The sequence below is a fragment of the Carlito syrichta genome, unplaced genomic scaffold (genome assembly GCF_000164805.1).
Source record: "Carlito syrichta isolate Samal-C Ts95f unplaced genomic scaffold, Tarsius_syrichta-2.0.1 Scaffold307206, whole genome shotgun sequence".
In the NCBI taxonomy this organism is placed as follows: domain Eukaryota; kingdom Metazoa; phylum Chordata; class Mammalia; order Primates; family Tarsiidae; genus Carlito; species Carlito syrichta.
This window is the reverse complement of record NW_007251302.1, coordinates 117216-138533: the sequence shown is the minus strand read 5'-3', so window position 1 is coordinate 138533 and position 21318 is coordinate 117216. Positions and strand designations below refer to the sequence as shown.

Here is a 21318-nt window from a genome sequence, read left to right as displayed (position 1 = left end):
ACACTCCCCACAAAGGCTCAAAACACACAGAGAATTTGGATAATCCCAGAGCCTTGCCCTCCATTTAGGTGGGCTGGGCACTTCTTGGGAGCAACACATGCCAAGGAAAAAGCCCACAACTACCACAATCGCTGACCTTCTCCCACAAATACCATCTCTTGGCCAGAGGTCAACATTGCAGCCCAACACATCAGATATAATGCCTCAGCTTTGGGGAAGGCCTGATCCCAAACCTCAGCTAACACCTCTTTCCAAGTCACTCCAGTCACTCAGGATGCTGTGAGCCATTGCAGGTACCCAGCACAGGACTGCCACTGCTAGTAACTGAGAAACTCGCCACACCAAAACTCTACATAACTAAGGGAACTTGACAGTGCCTATGTCAGTCACCTACCGATCTCAAATAAGAAGTAGGCTACCCCAATAAGAAGGTACTAGAAAAGTAATTGACAATATGAAAAAACAGAGTTCTCCAACATCCCTAAAAGACCACAACAACTCTTCAGCAATGAACCCTAACCAAAATGAAATTTTTTAAATTCCAGAGATATAATTCAAAAGGTTAATTATAAAATTGATCAATAAACTTCAGGAGAAAATTGAAAATAAGCATAAAGAAATTTTTTTTTTTTTTTGAGTTGGAGTCTCACTCTGTCGCCCAGACAGGAGTGCAGTGGCCGCTCCCGGCCACCGCAGCCTCAACCCGCTGGGCTCCGGCGATCCTTCCGCCTCAGCCTTCCAAGTAGGCGGAACTACAGGCGTGCGCTACCACGTCCGGCTGATTTTTTGATTTATTGTAGAGATGAGCTCTCGCTGCCCAGGCGGGTCTCGAACCCGCGGGCTCAGGCAATCCGCTCACCTCAGCCTCCCAAAGGTGCGGGATTACAGGCTGAGCCACCGAGCCCGGCGCATAAAGAAATTTTTAAGAAAAACTATTCAGGACATGAATAAAAAATTCTCCAAAGAGATAGACATCTTAATGAAAATCAAGGTAAAATTCTGGAGATGAAAGAATCATTTGGGGAAGTACAAAATGCAGTGGAGAGTTTTAACAGTAGACTAGAACAAGTAGAAGAAAGGATCTCAGAATGCGAAGACAAGGCTTTTGAATTAACATAATCAGACAGCAATAAAGAAAAAAGAAAATCAAGAGAAAGAAACAAAGTCTCCAAGAAATGTGGGATTATATAAAATGTCCAAACCTAAGAATCATAGGTGTTCCTGAGGAAGAAGAGAAAGCAACAGGTTTGGGAATAACGGAGACAAACTTCCCTGGCCTTGTCATAGGTCTACACACCCAAATACAAGAAGCCCAAAGAACTTCCAGAAGAGTCATTGCTAAAAGGTTATCCTCGGCCAGGCTCAGTGACTCAGCCTGTAATCCCACACCTTGGGAGGCTGAGGTGAGTGGATTGCCTGAGCCCGTGGGTTCAAGACCCGCCTGGGCAACTTGGCGAGACCTCATCTCTACAATAAATCAATAAATGAGCCGGGTGTGGTAGCGCACGCCTGTAGTTCCATCTACATGAAAGGCTGAGGCAGAAGGATAGCTGGAGCCCAGCAGGTCGAGGCTGCGGTGGCCGGGAGTGACAGAGTGAGACTCCAACTCAAAAAAAAAAAAAAAGGTCATCCTCAAGGTATATAATAATCTGGTTAGGCAAAGTTAATGTGAAGGAAAGAATTTAATGAGCAGTGATACAAAAGCATCAAATAACTTATAAAAGTAAACTTATCAGACTAACAGCAGACTTCTCAAAAGAAACTCTATAAGCCAGAAAAGAGTGGGGTCCTATCTTCAGTCTCCTCAAACATAATAAAAATTAGCCAATGATTTTCTATCCCACAAAACTAAGTTTTATAAATGAAGGAGAAATGAAGTCTTCCCCAGACAAGCAAACACTGAGGGAATTTGTTACCACTAGATCAGCTCTACAAGAAATACTCAAAAGAGTTCTAAATATTGAAGCAAAAAGTTGAAACACACCAGTAGAAAAATGCTGGAAACTGTAAAGCTCATAGGCCTTATATAGCACCAACACAATAGAGAGAATAAATAAAGAAATAAAGCAACTAAAAAACCACCAGTGTGATGAATGAATAGTTATTTACATATTATTATTAACTCTGAACTTAAGTGGTCTCAATGCCCCACTAAAAAGATATAGACTTGCAGAATAGGTTTTAGAAAAAACCCCACAACCCAAAATCTGCTGCCTTCAAGAGATCCACTCAACTCACAAAAACTCCTATAGACTCAAGGTAAAGGGGTGGGGGAAAATATTGCATGCAAATGGAAACCAAAAGTGAACAGCAGTAGCTTTTCTCATATGAATAAACAGAATTTAATTTAACAACAGTAAAAAAAAAAAAGACAAAGGTGGTCATTATATAATAATAAAGGAATCAATCAATGAGAAGACATAACACTTTTAAATATGTATATATGTACTTAACACTAGAGCCCCTAGCTTTATAAAACAAATTTAGGTCTAGTAAGTACTAAAAAAATAAAAGAGAGAGAGAGAGAGACAGCAATATGATAATAGTGGGAGACTTCAACACTCCATTGACAGCAATAGACATATCATCAAGATAGAAAGTCAATTAAAAAAAAGTGATCAAACTGGACCCGAAAGCAAATGGAACTATCAGACATGTAGAGAACATTCCATCTAAAACTACAGATATATTTTTCTCATCAGAACATGGAACATTCTCCAAGATGGACCATAATAGGCTACAAATCAAGTCACAATAAATTCCAAAAAATCAAAATCATATCAAGTATCTTCTCAAACCATAGTGGATTAAATTAGAAATTAACTCCAAGAATATATTGCAAAACCAAACAAAAATATGGAGGTTAAACAATCTGCTTCTGAATGATACTTGAGTCAAAAAAGAAATCAAGATGGAAATTTTAAAATTTCTCAAAATGAATGACAACAAGAAGTAAGCTACCAAAACATCTGGAACACATTCAAAGCTGTGCTCAGAGAAAAATGTATAGGGCTTAAATCCTACATTAGCAAGACTGAAATATTACATATTGACAACCTAACATCACACTCAAGGAACTAGAAAAACACAAACAAATAAAACCCAAAGCTACCAGAAGAAAAGAAATAATGAAGATCAGAGCAGAACTAAATGAAATTGAAATAAAAAATACAAAGGGTCAGTGAAATAAAAAATTGGTTCTTTGAAAAGATAAGCAAAATTGATAGACCACTAACTAGATTAAGAAATGAAGAGAGAAGATTCAAATTTGCTCAATCAGAAATGAAAATGGTGATATTACAATTGATATGATGAAAATTCAAAAGGTCATCTGAGACTGTTATGAACATCTCTATGCAAACAAACTAGACACTCTAAAGGAAATTGATAAATTATTGGAAACATACAATCCCCTAACCTTAAGTCAGGAAGAAACAGAAACCTTGAACAGACCAACAATGAGTAGCGAGATTGAAAACAGTAATTAGAAGTCTCCCAACAAAAAAAAGTTCAGGACCTGATAGATTCACAGTTGAATTCCAACAGACCTTCAAAGAAGAACAGATACCAATTTTACTGAAGCTATTTCATAGACTGAAGAAGAGGGAAACCTCCCTAACTCATTCTATGAAGCCAGTATTACTCTGATACCAAAGCCAGGAAAAGACACAACAAAAAAAGAAAACTATGAGCCAATATACCGTATGAACACAGACACAAAAATCTTCAACAAAATATTAGTAAACCTAATTCAAAAGCACATAAAAAAATAATAATACCCCACAATTAAGTGGGTTTTATGCCGGGAATGCAAGGGTGGTTCATCATACACAAGTCAATAAATGTGACCCACTACATAAACAGAATTAAAAATAAAAATTATATGATCATTACAATAGATGCAGAAAAAGTGTTTGATAAAATCCAGCATCCCTTCATGATAAAAACCCTCAACAAAATAGTCATAGAGGGAACATTCCTCAAAATAATAAAAGCCATATACAGCAAACTCACTGCCAATGGCGTCCTGAATGGAGAAAAGTTGAATACATTCCTCCCTCAGAACTGGAACAAGGCAAGGATGCCCACTTTTACCACTTCTATTCAACCTATACTGGAAATCCTAGCCAGAGCAATCAGGCAAGAAAATGAAATAAAGTGTATCAAAATTGGAAAGGAAGAAATCAAACTATCTCTGTTGCTGAAAACATGATATTATACCTAGAAAATCCTGAAGACTTCTCCTTAATACTCTTGGAGTTGATAAATGAATTCAGTAGTAAAAGTTTCAGAATACAAAATCAACACATACAAATAAGTAGCACTGTTATACACCAATAGCGAACAAGCTGAGAATCAAATCAAAAACTCAATTCCATTTACAATAGCAACCAAAAATCTAAAACACTTAGGAATATATGTATTTAACCAAGGAGGGGAAAGTTCGCTACAAGGAGAACTACAAAACTGATGAGAGAAATTGTAGAGGACACCAAAAAATGGAGAAACAGCTCATGCTCATGGATTGGAAGAATCAACATTGTTAAAATGGCTATATTGCCCAAAGTAATCTACAGATTCAACACAATCACTATCAAACTACCAACATCATTTTTCACAGAATTAGAGAAAAACAACCATAAAATTCATACGGAACCAAAAAAGAGCTAGAATATCCAAAGCAGTCCTAAACAAGAGCAAAGCTGGAGACATCACATTACCTGACTTCAAATTAAGTTACAAGGCTGTAGTAACCAAAACAACATGGTACTGATACAAGAGCAGACACATGGACTAATGGAACAGAATAGAAAATCCAGAAGTAAACTCAAACACCTACAACCGATCTTTGGAAAAATAGACAAAAACATACACTGGGGGAAAGGACACACTATTCAACAAATGGTACTGGGACAATTCGATAATTATATGCAAAAAAAAAAAGAAAAGAAACTTGAGCCCTATCTCTCCCCATGTGCAAAAATTAACTCAAGATAGATTAAGGACCTGATGTCAGACCTGAAACCATAAAAATCCTAAAAGAAAAGCCTAAGAAAAACTCTTTTGAACATCGACCTAGGCAAAAACTTTATGGCTAAAGTCACAAAACCAAATGCAACAAAACAAAAATGTGGGACTTCACTAAATTAAAAGGCTTCTGCACAGCAAAAGACATATTCAACAAAGCAAAAAGGCAGCCTACAGAATGGAAGAAGATATTCCAAACAATATATGACATAGGACTAATATCCAGAATCTACAAAGAACTCAAACAAAGCAGGAAGAAAAAAGCAAATAACCCCATTAAAATGGACAAATGACATGAATAGACATCTCTTGAAAGAAGATATACAAATGACCAACAAGCTTATGAAAAAATGCTCAACATCATTCATCATCAGGAAAATGCAAATTAAAACTGCAATGAGATGCCACCTTATACCAGTGAGATGGCCATTATGAAAAATTCAAAAACAATAGATGCTGGTGTGAATGCAGAGAAAAGGGAACAACTTGTACACCATTGGTGAGAGTGTGAATTAATGCCACTTCTATGGAAAGTGGCATGGAAATTTCTCAAAGAACTAAAAGTAAATCTATAATTTGATCCAGCAATCCCACTACTAGGTATTTACCCAAGGGAACAGAGTTATTTATATAAAAAAGACACTTGTACCTGCATGTTTATCACAGCACAATTCACCCACTCATGCAGTCTTTATGAAAACTATTGTTTTAAAATGACATCTTGCAGAGCATCTTACAGTTCCACCTGTTCTGTTGCCATCTTGTCCAGAAGCCCAGCACAATTCACAATTGCAAAGGTGTGGAATCAACTTAAATACCCGTCAGCTAATGAGTGGATAATGAAAATATGGTATACAAACACTACAGAATACTATTCAGTGATCACAAAGAATAAAATAATGTCTTTTGCAGCAACTTGGAAGGAATTGGAGAACAACATCCTAAGTGAACTAATTCAAGAACTGAAAACCAAACACTGCATGTTCTCACTTATAAGTGGGAGCTAAACTAAGGAACTGCAAAAAAAAAAAAAAAAAAAAAAGGAAGAATGTTGTAATGGACACTGGAGACTCAGAAGAGGAGTGTGGAAGGAGTGGAGGGACAAAAAAGTCAACTATTAGGAAAAATGTGCACAGATGGGGGGGGATGGGTATGCTTAAAGCCCAGACCAAAACTTACTCGTACCCCCAAAGCTATGGAAATTTAAAAAAAAATTTTTTTAAAGTAAGATCATCTGAAATAAATTGTCTCTGGTTAGGCTGTCTAACATATGAAGCTGGATCATACCTAAGTAAGCTCTCTGCTTTGCCTAGGTAACTGCCTCCAGGAAAGTCAGGTGCTAAGCAACTGTATTGGAACACTTGCCCATGAGGCATGTCAAATGGAGACTTTAAGACTTCTCCCTGTGTGTTTCTCTCTCTCTCTCTCTCTCTCTCTCTCTCTTTCTCTCTCTCTCTCTCTCTCTCTCTCTCTCTGTCTCTCTCTCTCTCTCACCTCCCTCTCCCTCTACTTCTCTGTCTCTTCCTCCCACCCCCTTCACCTTTCTCTCCTCCTTTCTCTCTTTCTCTCTCTGTCTCTCTGTTTTAGACTAAAGAAAAACTATTGTCCTTTAGTGAGATAATGTCTTCTTTATACTAACATCTTCAGATGGTAAAAAATCACACAGTAATCAAAAAACTTTGTTGACAAATTGAGTTAGAAAACCAGTTTTCACAGGCTGTTTGGGTGAAATGCCACAGGTCCTGTTCCCTGCAGTCGGTGGGTCTTAGCAGTGTTTCCAGAGCACCACTTCCTCTTACCACAACAGACCTCGAACTTGCTCTGTAATTAGATCACATTATTTGACCACCTCTCTGGACAAAGACTGGCAGAATGCTGCTCCTGGTGCAGTGTGTCCAGGTGACCCCCCATCCCTTGGGCTTGTGAGTTGCTTCTTCGGTCAAGGGCACCCTATCCATTAGAGGAGAGGCTTGAAAAGCATGGGCCTTCAAATTGTACTACATTCAGGTGGAACAAAACCACATGGTCATTCCAACTAAGTGGACAAATTCCACCACTATCAGGAAGAAAATGTAAACTTCACACTCAAAGATTTTCTTTAATAGAGAACAAAGTACTATCTTAAATGAGCTTCAAAGTGTCACAATTTTGAAAATTTAAACATTTTTGCTTTTGTTTTTCTTTCAGGTACAAGTGGAAACATTCTCCTAACACAACTTATAGCATCCAACACCAAGATAAAAGAAAATACAGCATTACTTGCATGCCAGAAAAACACCACTATCTTTAGAGAGGATGTATATATACATTGATACCAACAGAAGCCAGATCAATCTCTAAAGGAAATTCTGTTTATTTCTTCAAATGAAAATGTTGTACATGAATGAGGTGTTGATGAAGAAAGATATGAAGCGAGGAAATGGACAGGTGGATTGAGTCTAAGAATTCACCGAGTTGCTGAGGAGGAGGCAGGAATGTATTACTGTGCCTGCTGGGATGTGCCATATCAAAATGCTCCACTGTGACTCAACAAAAACCCCACCCACACCCGTCACATTTGTGCAAACATACACACACACACACACACACATCCCTGCTCCTAATGTTCAATAAATCAGTGTTTTTTCCCATTATGGCTAAATCACTTCAGTAAAACATGTCAACTAAAATAGTGATGCTTAGAAACTTTTGTTTTAAAATGATAACTTACACCGTTTTCCAACAACAGTAGAGTGTAGCTTTAATTCTGGAAAACTAAGAGTTATAAATGGGAAAAGAGTGGGGGTAATGAACCCCAAAGGCTTTTTGCTTCCAGAATGTTGCTTCAGTCACAGCAGTGCATAACATCACAGTGTCTTAAGCAATAACTACACTAATTGTTAATATTTATCAAACTGTGAACTTTGGGCAAACTACTGACCTATAAAACGTACATACTACGGTAAAAGATTGTGGAGTTATTATCTCATCTATTACTATATATAGTAAGGATACTTTCTTCCAGTACTCACGATAGCCATGCATAGATACCCACAACTCTTACAAAATGTGGCAAAAGCATATATAACTCAGAAAATGAAAAAGAGGTCAAAAATAGGTGTATCTGAAGCAACACAATAGAAAATTGGGAAGGAATTACTCTGAAGTGGAAGTTAACATTGACTTATTATAACAGAAGTGTTTCTATGAGGTCTTCCTGGATCTGATAGATGCTTTACACAGCATGATAAATAACACTGCAACAGATCTGTACTGTGAAGTACTTTCATTGGTTCTAAAAGAAACCTTTCCCTCCCCCATCCCTGCCTCTGCAGAGTAAGGGCTGCTACTATATCTTTGGTCCTATTTTGTGCTTCCTTGTAGTATCCATTCTAACTAGCCACTAGCAATACCAATCCCATGGGTTTTTCTTGTGTCTTTGGCTTTAGTTTGTAGGTTGACTTTACTCCTTTCTTGTCCTTTCATTATTTTTGTCTCCAGATTCAGTTGTTTTAGTACCTCAGATTTTTCTTCCTTGCTTTTCAAATGGAAACGCCAAAATGAAAATATCTCAGGATCAGCTCTTCTTTACCCGCAAACCAAACAGAACAGTGCACATAAGTTGCAAGCTGTCTGGGGTTCCACTCGAGAATGCCATTGTGTACTGGTATCAACAAAAAGAAGGGGAGCCCCTGAAACGAATCCTTTATGGCTCAACCAAGAATTACAAGCAAGACAAACCCAATCCCTGCTTGGAGACAGATGAGAAAGATGACAGTACCTTTTACTTGATAATAACGTCGCCCAGTCAGATGAAGCCACCTATTACTGTGCCTACTGGGATCTCACGATGTCACAGAGGCAGAAAAGTCCTGTAAGAAAACCATCCTATACTGCCTCTCAACTGCTTTCATACTACTGCAACCACAACAGACTCTTTAATGCTCTTATTCATAGGTTCATAGACTGTTGGAACTGAGAGGGCCCTTGGGACAGATTTGGCCCAATGCTCCCACTTCAAATGAGGAACCTGGGGCCCAGAGATGGCAAGTGGCTTGTCCCAAGCTAGTTAACCACAAAGGTAGAGCTACACTCCTGCGTTTCATGTTCTCAGTCCTGCACCTCTTTCTGCCTCCCTTGTGGTTAGTGTTGAACTTCTTTTAGCAAAATCACATTTCTTTCAAAAGGGAGCTATGACAACTATACCATGTACTCCTAAGTGATAGCACCAGGGCTCAATCAAGTCTAACCTAAACCAAGAAGGTGACTACCACCCTGCTGAGAAGGACATAAAGGTCACCAGAGATGGACTCCATGCTCCATCTGTGCCATGTTATTTCCCAAGACTACTTCCTGCCCCTCGTTTCTGTGGCTTCCCAAGTGTTCTGAAAACCCTGAGGTTGGAAGAGTTTCCCTAACATACATATCAAACACATAGGCATGTGGCAGGTGGAGATTGGCTTCTTTGTGAATAGATTTGTAAATTATTCACCAGTGCTATAACCGAGTCCAAGCTCGTACCACTTGCCACATGACAACCAATAAGACAAGAGACAAGATTTTGGGGCAAGTAAAGCAACTCCATTCAGAAAGCAAGCAAACTGAGATGAGGGATTCGTGTCCTAAAGAACCAGCACGAATTTCAGGTCACGTTTTATGTTAAGGGCAGAAAAGAAGAGGGAATTGAAGTCCAGAAGTTACTGATGACCATACGTATCTGGGCACCAGCTAGGATCCAAGTAGGTTGTAAAACTTTTTTGTTTCTGGCCGATTGACTTTAGATGATGTAGGTCGGGTCACAGTGTTCCTATAAATCTTTAATATAACATTGTTACTTGTGTGTACACTTTCCTTATCTCTTTGAAAATTAGCTTTGAGAAAGGGATTATTTTTGTTTGTGTGTTTGTTTTGTTTGTTTTCTTCCTAAAGTTGAACCATAAGCTAAATTCCTTCTGTAATTAGCTGGTCAATGTGTGGAGTTAAGGAGAAGCTTTTAACCTAAAGGATATAACTGCAGGAGATCAGAAACAAAATGGAGTTAGTTATACTAGTTAGGTCTCTCTCCAGATCCAGTTCCAGAAGGACTACCAAATCAAGGCCCAAACTTCCTAATCTTTACTCTGAAAGCTTGGACCAATCCTAATTGGATAGCCACGCTCGTGACTCATATTTGGTAGCCCTGGCCTGCTTTCTATCTTGTTAGAATGACCAGGACTTTTTTAATTCAAAAGGTTTTACCAGTCACATCTTGAAAATAACAATAGTAATAACAATGCCTATACTATTACACTAAAGTTAAATATTTCTCTCTCTTTCTGAATGTCTAATAAGTAAGCAACACAAAATTATTGCTTCCAATTCCCCTCCCTCATCACAGTCCCTAAAACATGTATTGTTTTTCTCCCCAAACTTTCTTATCTGAGTAAATGGTAACAACATATAGTGTCGTTTAACACAATGGAAAGAGTTTTTTCTTAAGCAAACAGCATTTTCTTCATCTTCCATATTTTTTGCTTCCTCTGGCAATGAGAGAAAAGGAGATGAGGTGACCCACTTATTCCTGAGTTTCTGTTATATGAGATCTGAAAGAAGGTGACAGGAATCCTGAACACTGTGGTGTCACTGGCCAGAAAGCTAACCATAAGCCAGGCCCAATCCTGTGTAGCCCTCTGAAACTGGAGCAGGCTATCAAGACAGAACCTCCAACCACAACCCTATGGGTCCAACGCAGAGAACTCCCAGTCCTCTCTCTAACTTACTGAGGTTTAAAAAACTCTTTATGTTCCTACTGATATGTGCAGGGTAATAGCCATGGCAGAAATAACCACCTAATTATAATGCTGAAGTACATGGCCCAAATAGTCCTACAGATGCAATAATCTCCTGATGTCACTCAAGGACAAATGAAAAGAAGGCAAATTGTGGAATTTAATTGACTATGCAGATTAAACTAGACCCAGTCCTCACAGATTATTTTGCCAGGTGCTCACACTGACTGCCCATTGCTTTACAGAATATGCAGATCATCACTTCACCCGTTTCTTATTTAGTTTGATATCTCCTTTGATTCTCAGGAAGCAACAAGCAGTGTTTTGTTTGTTTGTTGTTGTTGTTTTTGTTGTTGTTGTTTTTGAGTTGGAGTCTCACTGTCACCCAGACTGGAGTGCAATGGCCGCTCCCGGCCACCACAGCCTCAACCTACTGGGCTCCGGCGATCCTTATGCCTCAGCCTTCCAAGTAGCTGGCAAGCAGTGTTTTATATACAGCTATTTGAGATACAGCTCCTCTATTTTATACAGAACTGGAACAGACGTGGGAACCATGGCCCTATCACACACATCTTTCCAACTCCACCCAAACTGTGCAAAATAGTTGAATGAACAGAGTTTGGGGTCTTACAAACTTGAACTCAAAACCTAGTTCAGTTTGAACTCCCTAAATCTGTTTCCCCATGTGACTTTTAGTGGCAACAACCATTTATAGGCAAAGCTGAAAGAAAGAAATGTATAGATGATGCATAATTCATGGTAGACCTTGTATTTATGAGTTTTTCGTTTTTTTCCCCCTCTTTCACCACCAGAGAGTACAAGGCCTCATATTGCCATCCTAGAGTAGGGAGACAGAAAGTGGAAAGAGATTTGAAGCTGAGGATAGAGAGATTTTTCCAGACACAAATACCATTCATGCATATCTGTTCAGAACAAACACTTCTTGTTTGCCAAAAAGAAACAAGTACATTACAAGACTTGTTTGTCTGGTGCTATATTAGTTGAAAGGAATCTGTAACATACACAGTTGTTAAGTACCCAAAGTGCAAAAGAAACCCCAAAAGACTAGAAGATCATCAAGTTCCAAATGAAGAGAGCAAAATTCCTAAAGGGGGTACTCGAAAGTACAATGACCTGGCCTCTCCCAGATATCATCCCTGAGTTTTGATAAACAAGTACACTCAGTACTTCCAAAAGATGCATTGTACCATGTAATAACATATGTGGTATCATCTCAACTGGCATACGTGAAATCAAAATTATGCCAGATTGTAAAAGCTAGTGGTTCATAGATTAAGTCAGAATGCGATTTCTTGTACATGTCATATAATAATTTATTTTGCTTCAGATAGTGGCCCGCCCATTTTTCTCGTCAGAAGTTTCTTAACTTCCTCATGTATCTGAGTAATTAAAAGTCATCAAAATTTCTAGCAGATTAATCAATGTGAAAAAAACGTGCATGTTATTATTTATCCTGAAGTGAAAAATGAGCTGTATATTCATATTTTTTGATGGCCTAGCTAATTTAGTTGAAGTTGACAAAGATGAAAGTTATCATTGCCATACTTGAAAAAGTGATGTGAAACTTCAAGCAATTCAGTCCAAACTTGTGCTTGTCCTTATTTGACTTGTTTGCTACTTATCCATTTATTTATTTATTTATATCCCACCCCGTTTGAAGTAGGATTTATTGCCTCAGTTGGTCATCTCAGGACATGGCAAATGGAGTGTGTGTGTGTGTGTGTGTGTGTGTGTGTGTGTGTGTGTTACAAAATGTAGGGATAGGAAGTGAAATTACTAATCTTTATAAATAAGACTAAAATACTTCCATTCTGTCTTAGGAAATGAATTCCCTGTATCTGAATTTTTACATCAAAGATAAGAAAAAAATTAACCATCTTTGAGTACCTACTGTGTCCCAGGTTTTATTTTAGATACAATAATCCTGTGAAATAAGGGTTAATCTTCTCTATCTTAAAGATGAGGAAACCAAGACTATGAGAGATGTGTGTCCCAAAAGGCACATCACCAGGAGTGGAAGAACTGGAATCTGAACCAGATATTTCTGATTTTAAAGTGTCTTTTAAAGTGCTTCAGTGGAATTGGTCCCCTGACAGTCTGCTTCCTTTCTGCTTATACATTTATCTTCCTAAAACACAACTGTGATCAAGTCACTTTCCTAAGTCTTTCAGTAAGTCCTCATTGTTTATTCTTTAAAAAAAAAAAAGTTTATATGAAAATACTGTAAAAAGAAAAAATTATCCACATTCTTATGTCTTAAAAGTTAATGTGTTAAGCTTCTCCATTTCCACAGCATTCTCCTCTTCACAGTGGATACAATTATCCTCCTAAATGTTCTTTCTAGCCGCATTTAGCTTTGTGACTTTTAACTTTAATCTACTTAGACCTTATATGGCATGAGGTTGAGAGATATTTTTATTTTTCCTAATAGATAATCATTGTCCTAATGCCAGTTTTAATAATGTATCATTTCCCTACAATTCAAAAATGCCACATCATATTTTAAGTATCCGCACATAGTTAAAACATTTTCTAGAGAATTTTCATTTTATTTATCTGTTTCATTATTCCTACATCATTATCTTGCTATCTCAGTGGCTTTGTAATAAATATTAAGATCTACTATGCCAAATGTCTATCTACTGTACTATTTTTCAAAAAATTATTTTCAGTTATCTCATATCTATTCATCCTTGTAGAATTTAAAAGAAGTTTGTCTAGCCCACCATTAATCCACACATGCTAGAAAAAAGAAATGAATTTTTGTAATAATTCTGATTGGAATGTCAGTAAAGTTAAATATGAATTTAGGAAGTATTGGACTCTTTATGATAGTAATTTTTTACTCATAAGTATACGTCTTTTTATGGATTTAGGTTTTGCTTTATGCCTTTAGAAAAACCGAATACTGTGTTCTTCATACAGTTCTTTTTTTGTAAATTTAACAAAATATTTTATAATATTTATTATTAGTCTTTTGCTTTTATTACTTAAAAGCTTCATGGTTCTTGAAATACAGACAATTCATAAGACTTCCAGTGATTTCTCTCATAGTCTTGGAATAAGGAAAAACAGAAGACAAAAAAAGATTCCATCTACAATAGGTGCAAAGGGTAATTGACAACTCCAAGTAATGATAACTTGGAATTCTCTTTTTATTTTTTTTTGAGTCAGAGCCTCTGTCACTTGGAGTGCAGTGACATACTCACAGACACCCCAGTCTCGGCCTGCTGGGTTCAGGTGATCCTTCTGCCTCACCTTTCCAAGTAGCTGGAACCACAGGCCTACGCCACCATGCCCAGCTAAGAATTTTCCTTTTAAAAAGCTCTTTTCAACATACTTTTCATCCAACCCCATTGCCCTCTCCAATTTTGTTGGGGGCTGTGAACTGCTATGGATGGATAGGTGCCCACCATGACCACATTCGACTTCCATGGCTAAGCCAGCCCACAGGACTTGGGCTGGAACAGGGTGGTTCTGGAGTGGAATGGGGATCATCAGGGCCTGTCCTGCTCAGTACTTGCAAGTGAACACCTTATCTGTACTCAGAGGATCACAGCAGATTCTGGCATAAGACTGCAGAACTGCCTCCAGGAGGCTTTGTTTTTCAATATATCAGAGAACTGGATTTTGTTTCATGCTATAGTTTAAATAAGGAATCTATTATTTCATGGGAGATAGAATTCTACAAATTTCTTCTGTTATTCCAAGAGAAGAAATAGGTCATCATAGAACACATTTTCTTATTTGGAATTGCCCTGGTAAAAAAATTGTGTTGCTGAATGGTAAAAGTGGACTTTTGAAAATGGAGACCTTTGTTCTCATTTCTCAAGTATGTCTGGGTTGGCACATTTGCATTTGCTGTTACTAAAGAGCTTCCTTCTTTCAGAAATATATTCCCAAATTGCTAACCGAGAGACCCTGGTGTTCGTGAGAACAGAAGGGCCTTTTCTTTGAAGCAATCTCTGAGTAGCTGCAACACAATTGAACACCTGGAAATTTAAAAAAAAAAAAAGAGAGAGAGAATTCTCTGAATACTTTTTCTGGTAATTCAGAAAAGAGTGGGTTGACCAGTCAATCTACTCTTCTTCTTCTTCTTCTTTTTTTTTTTTTGCTTTATCCTTTTCATTCTCTTTTGGTGCTTTTCAGTAATTATTGCCTTGTAGAAAGCAGGTAATTTATGTGGAAAAATTATGAAACATCAAATGCCACAAACCTATATTCAAGGACTTCCAAAGGAGCCCAGAATATCAAATTGTCAGTTCAAAATTGTTGAACTGCTAGTCACTTGATGAAGATTAGAAGGCTGAGATTTTTGTAAAAACTGTGACCAGTGTGATCGTGAGGGCTGGATCAAGATATTTGCAGAGGGTACTAAACTCATAGTAATCCCACCTGGTAAGTAACTTTTTTCCTTATCTTTGCTTTAGTAATAAAAAACTGATAGATTCCTTTTTTTCAGAAAAAATAATCAATTTATCCATTCTGTCACATTCTTGGTCTTAATATATTCACAGCAATTTTGCAGGTACAGGCTACTGACTATGGAAACAAAACTATTTTGCAAATTATTTCTTCTCTTCCCTGTCTATAAGCAGATTGAAATTCTAATTTTAGAATACACCCACACACATACACACACACAAAGGGTAGACTTGGGCTAAAAATTAAAATGTTTTGAGGACCATGTCTGCAAACCATTGGTGTAAATTATTGGTAAAATATACTCTTTTTGGTGGTCTTTTAAGTGAGAGACATGCCAGTGGAATTGTATTAATTACTTCTCTGTGCTTTGAGTTGTAATATAGTGTTCCTTTCTAATGATAACCTGTAAAACCTATATTATTGTTTTTGATCTCATCCCTAGGAACAAAATTAATTCTTATAACAGATTACTATTGATGTCAATATATTCCGCTTCTTACTGCTCTAGTTGCTTTGTTGGTAGGCTAAGATCAGTCAAAACTTATCCCATTATGACTCATTATACTGCCTGGAGATAGCCCAGTTTAATAGAATGTGTAAGTTCAATGAGCCATTTCAGCTCCAAGGTCAAGGAAAAGAATCTTGAAGGCCAGGTGTAGTGGCACATGCCTGTAGTCCCAGATACTCAGGATTCTGAGGTAGAAGGATTGCTTGAGCCCAGGAGTTGGAGGCTGTGATGAGCCATGATCATGCACTATACCCCCAGCCTGGGTGAGAGTGAGACGCCAACTCAAAAAAAAAAGGAAAAAAAGAAAAGTCTTCATGGTTTTACAACTTCATTTGTTCGTTTATTATCTTAGCACATATTTATTTAAAACAGTTGTTTTGTGTTCGATGTGGGGGAGAAAAGAATAAACAAGACATAGTCCCAATGCTCACTAGCTGCCAGCCTAGTGGCTTAAGTCTAGATTCTGGCTTGACTTGACCCTGCCAGTGTTCTTTGCTCTGTGGTTGCCAGAGAAGCGGGGGATCTTGGGTTCATGAACTCATTTTTTTTCTTAATTTGTGTAGTCGTTTATAATATCTATATGTTGTGTTTAGTAAGAATTTGGTGTCATGGCCCAACATTATCCCCTTCAAGAAGAAACGAATACTAGCTAATAGGTATTGAAAGCCAGATATCATGCTAAATAGTTTCAATGCCTTCTCTCATTCCTTAACAGCACTACATACTCTTATTCCCATTTCACAGATGAGGAAACTGAGGCATAGAGAAGTTCATTTACTAGTCGCATGACTAGTTATTGTGGCAGAGTTTGAGAGCTAACTTAGACTTACCTTTTCTTAAGTGCACGATCTGGACTCCTATGTGACATTTAGAAACATTAAGTCACATTTTTATATTCTAAAAATTTCCTTTTCTGTAGCTTGACCCCTTAAATGGACTCTTTAATCGACTAATTAGTAACAGTTCACAATTTGTATCACTACTCATGCATGGACACAATGCTTCTGCTTCCAATTATGATACTGAAATTCCCTTTCTCCCTAAAAAAGATCATGAAAGTCATATTGAATATGCACTTAATAAATATTCAAAATATAATTCTTAGGGTATTTCTATAGAATGATGAGTTATTTTGATAGCATTCCATTCAATTTTCTTTCTGTACTGATATCAAATTTGTACAAATATTGAAACTGGTAAAGGAGCTATTGCCACCGTACTAAGTTGCACTAGCACGTTGTAGAACCCAGAGCTAGCTAGGATCCTTTGATGAGCAGCACGGTATTTTTTTAGTTCAGTGCTCTGGAAACTATATGAGTATTTTCAAGTCAAAAAGAGCAGACTTTCTGTAATAATGAATGAATAGCTTAAGAAATCATCATTAAGAATTCATATTTTGGAACAACTCATCTGTTACACTGTTAATGAGAGTCGCATTCTGAAAAGAAGTTTCTTTAAAATCAATCTAGATGCTCATTTCTCTTTGCACATGCATCACAGATACCTATAAATAATATTGAATACACATTTATTAAATGTTCAAACAAAAGAATCTTATTGTTTCTTTGAAAATTAAGAAACGATTAACTCTAAATGACACTCTAGACAAAGAACTGACTTTATGCATGAAAACTCTTTAAGGGAAGAGATTTAGATGATATAGGCAAAATGATGAGAAAAGATAGAATCAGACTTTCCAGTGTTTGTGCTGCAAGAAGAGATCATTACCTTGGCAGAATGGAGTTCGTTCTTAAATTTCTGATTTCTGATTACATTCTGTGATTTTGTTTGGGATTTGTCTTGGTTTAATGTCAGCAGGACCAATTTTTATGTATTTATGTAAATATTGGAAAAATATTGGCACCATTTAAAAACAAACACAAAGGGAGATTTTTATAAAGGCTTTTCAGGTAGTGGGCAAGTTGATGGCAGAACATACAAGCTGTTTGGTTCTGGAACAAAGCTCATCGTTACAGGTAAGTTTTCTTTAATTTTTGCAGCGTAAAGTAGGAACAAGAGGCAGGTAGGAAGGTGCTGGCTCAGAATTCTAGGATTCCCTCCTGGTTTGGTCACTCATCATGGTGGGATCTCCAGAGATGTCAGGCAACTCACCGGTCCAGGCGTTAGGAGGCAGAACCTAGCATGAGAGATATTAACAAGGAGCTTAGAGCCACTGTGGATTCCTAAAGGATGGAGATATTATGTCCCACTTGTATCTCTCTGTTGAAAGTTTTGCAAATAAATTTAGGTTAGATATTTTATTTACTTGATTCAAAAAAATAACTAGTGGAAAGTGCAATCTGCTAAACTTGTCATTCAGTCACAGAGGTATTAAATATTTAATGATTTGGCCACAGGATGGTCAATATCAAATGTTAAATTATTTCACTGTGTGACTCTATTCAAGAATGACATAAGTTGCAGTTAGTTGGTTTTTGTGTTGTTGTTGTTTTAATTCAGCCTAAAATGTTTGTGTACTCCTTATCAGCTTAAGCATCAAGATGTAATTTTACCAGAATGAGGAAAAACATCTCACAAAGATATTCCTAGCCTATTAGATCTACCAAATTGAAAAAAATTCAGAGCCTTTTCAAGTTGATAAGGCATTGGGAATAATAAGAGATATCATATATTTTGGTTTCTTAGTGGTGCAGATCATATGAAGAAATGAACTGATAAATTAAAAAAGTTATTCTCCAATCCTCTGTTTTTCCAACTGACTCAGTATGAATAATAGCAATGAAATTAAGTCATGGTAACACAGGTGTAATTCAGAAGTTTTCCGAGAGGTGATTTTCAGGAAAGTGTGGTGCAGGAAAAAGTAAAGACTTTGATTCTGGATGACTTCTGGGGCTACCATTTTCTGTGTAACTGACCTTTAACAAGTACATTTTGACTACTTAAAGTTATAAAAATGCTAATATGTTATAGAAAATTCTGAAAAAACACAAAAATAAACCAAAAATTAATATACAATGTTGATGTTCTTACCATTAATATTGTTATATTTTTATTCAATCATTTTATCTATGCATATTTTATTTTTGTTTCACAAAGCTGGGATCATACTAGACAATAATGGATCTGGTTTTTCTCACTTCACACTAGTTCAGGAACATTCTTTTCAAATATCCTTAATGTTATTCAGTTAACTGAGCAAGTTTTGAAGTTTAGCTTATCTGTACGATGATGATAGGAGATTATCTATTTCAAGTGGATATTGTAAATACTAAATAAAATTAAATATGGAATTTACCTACCACAATGCCTGGCACTCAACAGGTGACAGAAATATTAATTCCTTCTCCAGAATTCAAGTTACTACCTATTTGAGGTCTTAATCAATTTAGGAATACAGATAACCATCATGTATTCTATAGCTCACTTTATAATAAATGTCACAATTTGCAAAATGCTTTCTATGTCTAAGACGAATTTTACCTGCTTCTAAAAGTAATTAGAATGTAATATGCATTATCCAAAATATTATCTGCCTATATTATCTAAAATATGATTAACCTAACTATATTTGCTAGGACAATTCTTCATTTTCTAGGAGAAATACCTAGTAGTTTAAAAATGAAAGGTTTAGCAGGAACGGTGGCTGATACCTATAATCCCAGCACTTTGGGAGTCAGAGGCAAGAGGATTGCCTGAGCCCAGAGATTTGAGACCAGCCTGGGCAACTTGATGTAACCTTGTAACTACAATAAATCAAAAAATTAACCATGCATGGTAGCATATGCCTGTAGTTTCAGCTACTTGGAAGGCTGCGAGGAAGGAGCACCTGAGTCCAGGAGGTGGAGGCTGCAGTAGTGGAGAGTGTGCCACTGCACTCCAGCCTGGGTGACAGAGTGAGACTTTGACTCAAAATAATAATAATAATCACAATAATAATAATGTGAAATTTTTCCCCCAACTTGCAACTATAAATTTATAGGGATATAGATAAAATAGTCAAACCTATAAAACAGATTATTCCTAAAAATTTAAAACTTATATCAATACAAATATCAGTTGAGAAATATTGCCTTTTTCCCTTTATATTTCATTAAAATATTTGTTCAGACCCTTTACATTCATCTAAAACATCTACCTTAGAGCAACTGTCTAAGTCATCTCAGGTCTGAGTGTTTGTTTTGAAATCCCTGTATTGATGGGGTTCCTGGATATTTTATTCCAAGGAATAAGTATCCACTCACAAAATAAAAAGAAAGCATTTTTCCCATTTATTCTGTTATTCTGTATATGTGTGAAATTAGTAAAATCTGCAGAGACTTTGGTCCAAAGTAATAATGACAAAATTCACGTTAAATTTCTCTACTTTTTTTCTTTCACCAGTGTTATCTCCAAAATTAACATTAATTAAGTTCATTTCATGTTGACAAGTTGTCTAGGTAGTATTTTTGGATGAAAGCCAGTGTTGGAAGAGCATCTTTTCACAAGAGAGGTTACACATAAACTGCACCATAAGGCACCCCTTGTATTGTGAAGGATAATTTTGGGAAAGTTTCTTTTATGCTCTGGCACTTTTAATCTGCTTAAATTCAGCATATCTGTGTCTCTATCACAGTCTAGGATTTGCAAACTTATTTTCCATCCCTTGTGTCTTATTTGAGCTAGACCATATAAAACAATCGACCCCAGAGGCCAAAAGAGAAACATACAATAATGCACAAACGATTTATCATCTATGTAAGGTACCAATTTCCAAAATCTTTTTGAGAAGACCTAAAATAAAACACACAAGTACAGTCAGAGCATTAAATTAAAATAGATGATCAAAAAGTCTAAGGACAGAAGAAAAAAGATCTATGAATACCCAGCAAGAAGCACAGGGTAAAATTTTATGCTCAAAGGTAGGAGAAAAAGGAAATGGAATAAATAACTTGTTATGAACTGATGAAAAGCACACCAAATTTTCAAGTCTGATATTTTTTCCCATTATAAAATTAGAAAAGGACTTCAGTACACAATTCCTTTAGAAGGAAAGTGAAGAGTGGGTATGGCCTACAACATCCATTTTGGAAAATGGAAGAAAGGATCATTAAACATAAATGCTATGGGCACCGTAACTTTTTTCTGAGTTGAAGTCTCACTCTGTCACCCAGGCTGGCATGCTCACTGCCACCGCATCTTCGACCTGCTGGGCTCAGGCGATCCTTCCACCTCAGTCTTCCAAGTAGCTGGAACTAGAAGCGAATGCTACCACGCCCAGCTAATTTTTTGATTTATTGTAGAGACGAGGGCTCATCAAGTTGCCAGGCTGGTCTCAAACTCATGGGCTCAGGTAATCCTCCTGCTTCAGTCTCCCTAAGTGCTGGGATTACAGACTTGAGTCACAGAGCCCGGTCTGCACCAGAACATTTAATGTCATGAGCAGATGGGACCCTCAGCAGACATGGTAAAGTAGATCCTATTTAGTGATCTCAGGTGACAACAGCAAGATGGATGTGAGGACCAGGACTCCCAGCATTTCTCTAGCCATTCTGCTTTCAAAGCTAAGCCAGGACTTTCGCAGGAGCTGGATAGAAGTCATTTTGAGGCTGACTTTCTAGTGAAAGCATGGAATGCAAATATATTGACTGG

General features: G+C 37.1%; 1 protein-coding gene across 3 annotated transcripts in view; it reads left to right on the top strand.

Moving 5' to 3' along the window:
• The window catches only part of LOC103266501 (T-cell receptor gamma chain C region 1), a 70718-nt gene that overhangs the window by 38209 nt on the left and 11191 nt on the right, over positions 1-21318 (top strand). The window contains exon 3 of one of the 3 annotated variants that reach the window (XM_008064140.1): positions 17640-17705. The exons of 1 other annotated variant lie outside the window; for it this stretch is intronic. In XM_008064140.1, the coding sequence (XP_008062331.1) occupies positions 17640-17705 (66 nt within the window). The remainder of the gene's footprint in view (positions 1-17639; positions 17706-21318) is intronic. One more of the 3 variants, XM_008064139.1, reaches the window with a different exon arrangement.